We start from the raw sequence: 9707 nt of genomic DNA on the forward strand, positions 1-9707 counted from the left end.
TTTATTTGAGTTTTTTGGAGTTTGAAGATGATTGCGTGGTTTTGGGCAGGCTATAAAGGCTCTTAGCCTAACACTTGGGGGTTGAGAGTTTTGATTTGATTTCTGATGACAAGGGGAAATTCTTTATGTTTCCTCTAAAAAAATAAAAAATTAAATTAAATTAAATTAAAAAGGTTTTCTTTTGGAATTCCACCTTGAAATCTTCCTACTTTATTTCCTCAATAAATGGATTTTAATACATCCCCTGAAAAATATTTAATTGTTTCCAACAATTCCTAATTAAGTTTGTGATAAGGATATTCAATTTTATTTCAAATGTATCTACATCTTACGAAGATTACATCTATGTAATGGAGTATATCCATAGATTCCCTCCCATTAAATTGATACTAAACTTTGTTAAGAAGACAAGAATAACAATTATATAATGTAACTCTCAATAATTACAATTTAATAAGGTTTTCTTTGGAGATGCCTCTTTGAAATCTTCCTCTTTTTTTCCCCTCCAAGCTTTGTATTTTAATACAACCCGTCAAAATATTAATTATTTTTAAAAATTACTAATCAAGTTTGTGACAAGGATATTCACATATTATTACTTTGAATGCATCTAACCCTTTTGAAAATTACATCAGGGTTCTGAAAATGCCTTTCGTTCGAATTGATATAAAAGTTTAATATAATTTAATAACTCTAATTTATAAAAAAGTCATTCAAATTATAATTGAAATTCTCAATAATAACTATCATGAATACCCAACCTTGAAGGAGAAATTGAATAGCCACGGAAGAATTTTATGATCATCTACGGGGAAAAAACATGAAAAAAGAATAAATTGGAACAAAATCAAGAAAAAAATGATACTGTTACTTTCATTTTTAAGTCCATGTCTCATCAGGAAAAAAATGGAGAAAGTAAATAGAAAGCTTTAATTTTAAGGATGTAATATCCAATAAAAGATGCATTAGGGGGTATTATACAAAATAACTTCAGCTAACCGCATAGCTTCGTCTCTACGCCACCAAGCGCAGCTATAACAACTCATCCTCCTCTTTTCACAAATAAACCGAAACCCAGGGTCCTATCTGCAAAAAACCTCCACATCGAAATCGGAAACTATTCTATGAAGAAATTTTCAAAAAAGACCAAATTCATAATTTTTTTAAAAACCAACCCAGTCTCATTTTTATTACAAAAATCGATCCACTTTTTTGCACGTCAGCATCGTGATCAGAAACTGTGTCGTTTAAAAAAAAATTAAGTTCCTAATTAGTTGAGATTGACAACTCCGACAAATTAGGACCACTCTTCCCCTCTCTTAAAGACTTTGCGCGATTAGCAGAGCTAAATAAGTCGGGGTTACAAAACCCAACTATTTTGGATGGGGTTTTCAACCCCGATCATTTAGTGAACAAGTTCTGTGCCCTCACAAAATAGTCAGGTTCCCAACCCCGGTTATTTGACAGAGATCCCCTCGCTCGAAAAGGGAGAATCAGCTAAAGTCACCAACTGATTGGGTGGTGACGTGGTAAAAAACTAGGTCAATTTTTATAATAAAAATAAGACTGCATCGATATTTGGAAAAAAATAATGAATTGAGTCTTTTCTGAAAATTTCTTCATTCTAAATTCTCTCTTCTTCTCTTCAAGAAATTTCCCAATAGAAAACCCTAGGTTTCTTCTAGGGTTTTATCAAAAGAAAATAATGGATCCAGAGCAAACTTTCCTTCGAGTTCACGCTCGGCTCTCTGGAATGCTCTCTCAGCTGCTCACTCCACGGATTCGATTGGTGCTCGAGTACGTGTATCTCGCCGTCGCAGTCGCCGCTCTCCATTTTTTTTTATTTTTTGAGATTTATTTTGCGGGAATTTTGAGAAATTTCCATGAAAGTTCGGGGTTTTACGTGAATTTGTTGAATTTCTTGATGTTTATTCTAATTGGAATCGTAATTTATTTTGCATGTGAAGCCTGGTTGTTCTAGCGAGCTTTCGGGGATTAATTTCACTGAAGCTCAACTGTTCCAGATCAAGGTACGCTGATTTTCTCCGTTGTTGACATATTCAATATATTCTAATCCTTTTCATGATATAAATTCTAGGTGTTTTGAAATGAAATGATAACCTAAGTTCTATTATATTAAACCAAAGTGTTATGTTTCCCTTAAAACATTACATATGTTATACTCCCTTTTGGAGCTTGTTATTACCTGTTCTTGTTAAAGTTTGAAAGAGCGCGTGCACGCACGCACACACAGTTTGATTGATTTTTCTAGTTCATTTCGAATTCTATTGGTGTTAAACTACATGGGAAGGTTCTTGGTGCCCAGAAAATTAAAGTTTAAACAAACTGGCGTTTCTAGGGAGGAATTATGCTAACACTTTGTAGTTCATCATTCTTGGAAATAGTGATACGTTTTCTGGGTCGCTATATGCAATGCAAAAAATGTGCTAATTTCAAAATTTTATGACTAACAAAGAAGGCAACCTATGTCCATTTTAGGTCTAGTCCTCATTTCTTAATCAGTTTTCCTTCATTTTGCCCTTGAACAAAACTGCTGCTACCTTCTTCCAGTGCACTCAGTTTAGATATACTGATCTTGGAGCACAAATAGTCATTTGGACATCCGTTGCAATTTTATGTTCAACTCCATAGGTATTATATGGTTACATGCATTACGGTAATATTTTGCCAGTTCATAATCCTGTATTCTTCAAAGAAAAATTGTAGCCCTAGTCTTATCCACTAATACAGTATCATTGAGAAAGAAACATGTATGGCCTGCATCCTAAATGTGCATGACATGTTCTTCCCTAATTAGTTCTAAGTGAGGAGTTAGTGTTACTTAGTCATTCAAGCCTGTTATGAATCTTATGATAGATAATTAAATTTTGCCCCTTCCAATTGTTAGTGTGCCAGTTGCTACTCCATCGTGAACATTCTTAGTAACATTATTATGACAAGTTGGCATTTGTTTCTTTTCTGTAATCTATTATGTAATTTCCCTGAGTTCCTATTGTAAGAGAAGCTTATAAGTATTATAGTAAAAATTGCCAAGTCAGTTCTGTCCTTGTTGGTTGTGACAGGAATAAATATGAATCTCATAAATTCTTACAGATAACAAGTGGTGAGCTTTGGGCTAGGATTTCAGCTGAGCAGAATATGGCGAATTCTCAGAAGCAGGAAAGTCCAATTGAGAATACCAAAACTCCTGATGTACATGGAGATGGGTTTACATTTTTTTCAACCAACTTTTGGTCACATTGGATAGGTTCAGGTGCTAGAAGAAGCAAATTGATTTTTAAATCTTGGAGAAGTGATAAAGAGTTTCTTGAACGTCAAGTAGAAAAGGGTGCTGATAACGCTATGTCTAGTTCAGAGGAAGTAGCTTCAAAATCTGAAACAGAGGAACCGCGAAAGGGGCGTTCAGTGACTGCCAGGGAAGCACTCAAAGCAGCACTCTTTCACTTCTGCAGTGAATTCAATATTTATGTTTCTTATTACTGGAGAATTGCAAGACAAATTTTAGGCCACGGCAATCGAACTCCGGTGAGAATCTTGAGAAAGACGCTTCTTTATTACTTATTTTCCTCATGATGCATTTTTTCTGTATGAAACTGTGAACATAATAAGTATTTCAGAATAATATTAGTATAAAGTTTAGCTATAAAAAAAGGATCCCAATGAACTTCATGAGAAAAAAAATCTAAATGGTATTTTTGCATGAAGTTCATTGGAATCCGTTTGAGACTGGTTATTATTTTTGCATCTCCTGGCATTGCTCAACTTCTGGCTTCACTTAATTTTGCGACCATACACCTGAGCTGGTACGTTTGGCTTTGTATAGTTGTGTGTTACAAGATAATATATGTTTCTATCCTGAGAACCAAAGTTTGAATTACAGAACTCTGCAGGGTGGTATGTTCCAAAGCTTTCAGAGTTGTTTCACATCGAACATCTGAACTCTTTACTGGTTGACTTAAATGGCAGAGTCCCTCTTCATTCTATTATCTGGTTATATGTAGTATGTGTACTTACTGCTTAATAGTGGAAATAGCATGATTTTGTGAAGAGAAAAATATGCAACATTATACATATGAAATGCACTGCATATCCTTATTTTGACTAAGTTTCTGCACCTACTACAGTGCAGTGGCTTGAAAGGAGAAGCAAAGCATTTGAACCGACTTATTTGTACACTTCTGAGAAGGTAATTCTGAATTTCCTTTTTTATCTCTGTTTCCTTTCCTAAGCAAACAATGTCTGGAAAGACAGGAGTGATGAAAAATCTGCAAATAAATTTCTTTCGCCACTGTTCTTGATGAATATTCATACTCATTTAATCTGCATAAGTGCATATACATGAGGAAAGCTGTCAGGAATGAAGCTGAGTTGTTTGACCTGTCTCTGTGACGGTTGGTTACTGAGCATTTATGAGATGTCTCCTATCTTTCAGGGATATTTCTTGCTTCCTGAAGTGGCTAAAACTCAGCACAACATCAGAACTGTTAATGTTACAATGTCCGCTGAAAATTCCTGCTTTGGAAACAGGTTTATATCAAGTTTTTCCACTTATTCTACCTTGCTTACTTCATAGGTTATGAATGCTTGAGCAGTAGTTGAGATGTTACTGAATTTTTTTCATCTTGGGATTGTTCGTTTTTGTCATTGTACTATTGCATATAGAAAGAATCTAAATGTGATTGCCTTCATGTCCGTTTACGCATCCATCACAATGTCTGATCACACATCCATTGCAGCAGCCAGAAGTTGTTCCCAGATTTTTATGTTGCTTACATGATCCTTTTGTTTCTATTAAGTGATATCTTCTCAGTTATATATTAAATATCCTTTTTCTACTGCCTCACTCCATAATATTTTAGTTATATCTCATTTGCTTGGTACTTCGTCGACTATGATCTTGTCAGCCTCTCTGCATTTTATAATCTCTATAGCATATCTTCTAGCTCTTCAATCAATTCTTTTTATTTCACCTAAGCCGTAGCTATCTCTAACGTCTTACTGACGTACTCATTACTCGTTGTTATTCTACTTTTTAATGGTTTACCGCTTATCCATCGCAAAAATTTTGGTCGCTCTAATTTTTCTTTGGGCATATTGTCTCCTAATTGCTTGGTTTGGTATTCTAATCCATAAGGCATGGCTCGTCGTGTTTCTCACAAAATTTTGCCTTCAATCATGGACTTTTCATGAACACATAATAAGTAAAGAATTTTCCACAAACCATTCTTTTCAGATTTTGTGAGCAATGTCCTCCTATCTTACAATCATGATAGATGATTTATAGAAATAGTTAATGATTGCACCTATGTATCGATTGACCATGGATGTGCACAATAGTGTCTGGTGGTGGTGGTGGTGGTGGTCTATGAAGCACCGACTCTTGCAAACATCCCCCGCGTCCGTGTCCGACGCTTGTCGGAGACGGACACGCGTTCGACACTCGTTCGACACGCGTTCGACACTCGTTCGACACGCGTCGGACACGTCGTCAAAGGCACCGACACGGTCAACGCCGCCGACTCGCGGCGGACAAGCCCTCGACACGTTCATTTCGCTCCCGACACGACTGAGAGGTAAGGAAAAAAGAAAAACTGTAAACCCGAAACCCAAACCCTAACCCTAGTTTTAACTTACCCGATCGGCTCTTCAGCTCTATCTTCGATCGTGACTGAGAAGCAAACGCCGCCATCTTTGTCGATCGTCCTCGTCGGTTACCAGCTTCGATCGTCCTTGTCGGCTACCAGCTTCGAGCGTCCTCGTCGGCTACAAGCCTCGATTGTCCTCGTCGTCCTCATCGTCCTCTCAACAACCCAAACCCTAACGGTTAGTCTCTCTCTGATCTCTCGATCTCTCTCAGTCTCTCTCTCCTATCTCTCTCTCAGTCGCTCAATCGATCTATCTATCTCTCCGTCGTCTCCGATCACTCCCTCTTTCTCTCCCTTTCTACTTCGATGCTCTCTCTCTCTCTCTCTTTTCGATATCCGACCCCTCTCTCTGTCTCTGTTTTTATCTCCCCCTTTCTCTCTCCGATTTTATTGTGAACTCTCTGCTTTGTTTTTATCTCCCCCTTTCTCTCTCCGATTTTATTGTGAACTCTGCTTTGTTTTTATCTCCCCCTTTCTCTCTCCGATTTTATTGACAAAAAAGTGAGTGAAACAATATTTCGCTGTTTGTTTTTATCTCTCTGATTTAATTTACCTAGTCACTGTTAAATTATAGTCAATGTTAATGTTCATTACTATTTTACAGTCAATTTTAATGTTAATTGCTATTTAATTTACCTAGTCATGAACTTGGAGAAATGGAATAATTGCTATTTTAATTTACAGTTAATTAATTACAGTCAATGTACAGTTAATTTATAGTTAATTAATTACAGTCAATGAACTTGGAGAAATGGAATAATTGCTATTTTAATTTACCTAGTTAATGTTAATTTAATTTACCTAGTTAATGTTAATTTCAATAAGCATAATTTCTAGCCAATGTTACATAATAATACAACATAAAAATTGATCTATTTTTCTATATGTTCATTTTTTCTTTCTTGTCTTCTTTAACATTATTGTCTTCAATTCTCCAAGAGATCATTGTCAACCCGACGTCTTAATTCACACCTGCAACACACACTTTCCATTAGTTTCTTATTTATAATCTCCACTTTACTAATTCACACCTGCAACACACACTTTCCATTAGTTTCTTATTTATAATCTCCACTTTACATAACAAAAAATATGAAAATGTAATAGGAATTTAATTCACACTTTACATAACAAAAAATATGAAAATGTAATAGGAATTTAATTCAATATTGATCTATATATAATAATATTATTAAAAAAATCTAAACGTGTCGCCGTGTCCTATTTTTTTGGGTTTTGCCATGTCTGTGTCGTGTTCGTGTCGCCGTGTCCGTGTCCGTGCTTCATAGGTGGTGGTTGGGGGTTTGGGGGGTTGCGCATTGGCCAGTTTTCTTTGTAGATAAGTACCATATTTTGTTAATGCATGTCATTGTAATTTACCATACGCTTTACAATTACAAACATTAAATAAGCATTATATCTTTACAGGTGGCAAAAACTTCTCATCAACAGTCTTGTCGGATATGATACAATCCTTATGAATACTTTATTGAGTTATCCTGGTCAAGGTGAGGGCCTGGATTTAGTGATTCATCATCATCTTTTTTTTTGTTATTACCATTTTTAATGCAAGATGTGGATAGAAATTAAGATTATCGTAATGTTACTTGTGTTGCCTAATAATTAATGTGAATACTGTCCTGTGGTTGATTAGTGTTTTGTATGTAAAACAAAGTTAACAAATGAGATCATCTTAGCTAATTTAAGTGGCCCATTGTTCTCAAAATATCCTATATTTTTCTTTTCAGATGCTACCTCAAATAAGTTAGTCTACATATGTTTGATCTTATTAAACATATAAGTGGAACAACCATATATATCAAAAGGCTTCTTTGTTAGAACTGAAATGGTGCCTGCTCCTAACATTTTGACTTGCTCTGCCTAACAGTTTTTAAATTTATTGATCTGTAATGTTCGCCTTTCAAATTTACATGCAAACCTCCATATTGTGGTGCCTGCTCCTGAGATGGCAACTTACAGGCTCATGGTTGGAAAACTTGTCAGAGTTACTAAAGTTGTTAATTCTTTCATTTCATTTTCTTCTAAATCTTAAATAAACATGATCCTGGTAAAGAACAGATTTGAGTCGTTTTGAACTTCGAAAAATAAGAATAAGTGTCAAGAACAACTGTGGTTTTCTTAGATCATCAACTGATTTCATTTCCAGCTCTTGGATAACTTTGCTGCAGGTGCATCTTTGTTCTTGCTCACGTTTTGTTAATTCCTATCGAAAGGATTTTACATCACTTCCCTCATAGAGATCCAGTTTTATGCCTTCTTTTGTACTCTATAGTCTATACCCTGCTAATAATGCAATCATTAAGCTTCTTGTTTGCAACATGGTGTATGCTAGTTGTGTTTCTATACCCTGCTAATAATGCAATCATTAAGCTTCTTGTTTGCAACATGGTGTATGCTAGTTGTGTTTGCACTCTGATTGGTATCTGTAATATTTTTTAAGCTTCTTGTTTGCAACATGGTGTATGCTAGTTGTGTTTGCACTCTGATTGGTATCTGTAATATTTTCCCAGGTTATCTTTATAACTACCAGACAAAGGAGTTCTATGATCTTAGCTATGGTCATGAATCAACAGGCCCTTCCCGTTTTGGAGGTGATGCATGCTTTTCTTTTTCAGGATTTTCCTATCTTACATCCATACGATAAACTACATATGGAGCATTTGTAGGGCAAAGCTTAGCTTGTTGGACAAATATCTTTCTGTGGACACTATATGAGTAACAAATAATTATCTGCTGCAGACTACTGATAGTAGCAAGTCCGACGTTGCAGTCTAAATTTACATGCACTTTATAAAATGTTAGTTTTGTGATTTTGAATTTAGATTACAAGGCATCAATCATGACAAAATCAATTAGCAAAAAATTATAATAAAGCTTCTTGTTTATTTCAGTCATCTTTAATGCAAAAAAATTCATTTTATTTAACATCTAAGTTTGTCTCTTGCAGATTATTTTGTGACCAAATGCGGTGTCCTGATAATGTCATTATTTGTTTTCTTTACTACAACCATGTCAGTATCCTTTACTCTGAGGGAAACACAATCCCGCATGCTTAGGTTCACAGGTTTGCGTGACTTGTTCTGCTTACTCTGTGTTCTTGTGGATGACAGCTTATTTTGATACCTGGTTACTTTCTTTCATCTATCTGACTTGGGTCCTTGCTCTGATTGCTTGCAGTGCAGCTACAACACCATGCTCGCCATCACCTTCCAACATTCCAGTTAATCTTTGTTCATGTAATTGAATCTTTGGTTTTTGTACCGGTAAGTTGATCATCATCTTCAGTGATCTCTTTAATCTCGTTTTGGGTCATAATTTCCTTGATTCATGTTCTTGTGTTGTTTTATGGTTCCAGATAATGATTGGTATTCTGTTCTTTCTATTCGAGTTCTACGATGACCAGCTTCTTGCATTCCTGGTCTTGACTCTTGTTTGGCTGTGTGAACTTTTTACCATGATCAGGTAATTATATTCCCTAGTTTTGTTTCACAAATGCTATTGCAAATTGATCTTGTATTTGTGCTTCTAGTAAGGTTTACGTTTTTACATCTCTGCTACTTATTTTGTTTATGCTGAAAATTGTCATTTCATCAATATCAGAGTCATGAAAATGATTCTGTATCAAGATAGATTTCCATCCTTGCTCAGTCTTTTGACTAGAATTTGATTGAAGTATAAGTTTTACAAGGTAATAAGCTGAAGCCCTAATTTTGCTGTCCATACATTTTGATTGTTTTGCAGTGTTCGAACTCCGATATCAATGCAGTTCTTTCCTCGCTTCTTCTTGCTCTATTTCTTGGTGTTTCACATCTACTTCTTTTCTTACGCTTACGGTATCCTCCTAAATAGTGATCATTAAGCACATCTCTTTTGCTTGGCCTTCATAGTTTCCCTGGATGAAGAATGCTAAGAAGCTTTTTTTTGTCATATTTGTTCTCCAGGTTTCTCTTATTTGGCCTTTTCAGCAACTGCAGCTTTCATGCAGCACTTGATTCTTTACTTTTGGAACCGCTTTGAGGT

At 35.5% G+C, this 9707-nt stretch overlaps 1 protein-coding gene across 1 annotated transcript in view; it reads left to right on the forward strand.

Annotated features, from left to right (window-relative positions):
• LOC109844686 overlaps positions 1623-9707 on the forward strand; it is a gene marked incomplete at its 3' end in the record, with an annotated part of 9174 nt that continues 1089 nt past the window's right edge. Inside the window, exons 1-13 of the mRNA XM_020413802.1 lie at positions 1623-1861; positions 1968-2030; positions 3115-3546; positions 3902-3971; positions 4146-4207; positions 4454-4548; positions 7095-7174; positions 8198-8278; positions 8635-8751; positions 8865-8950; positions 9043-9149; positions 9429-9520; positions 9629-9705. Of these exons, the coding sequence (XP_020269391.1) occupies positions 1706-1861; positions 1968-2030; positions 3115-3546; positions 3902-3971; positions 4146-4207; positions 4454-4548; positions 7095-7174; positions 8198-8278; positions 8635-8751; positions 8865-8950; positions 9043-9149; positions 9429-9520; positions 9629-9705 (1518 nt within the window). The remainder of the gene's footprint in view (positions 1862-1967; positions 2031-3114; positions 3547-3901; positions 3972-4145; positions 4208-4453; positions 4549-7094; positions 7175-8197; positions 8279-8634; positions 8752-8864; positions 8951-9042; positions 9150-9428; positions 9521-9628; positions 9706-9707) is intronic.

Source organism: Asparagus officinalis, chromosome 6 (assembly GCF_001876935.1).
Source record: "Asparagus officinalis chromosome 6, Aspof.V1, whole genome shotgun sequence".
NCBI classification, from domain to species: domain Eukaryota; kingdom Viridiplantae; phylum Streptophyta; class Magnoliopsida; order Asparagales; family Asparagaceae; genus Asparagus; species Asparagus officinalis.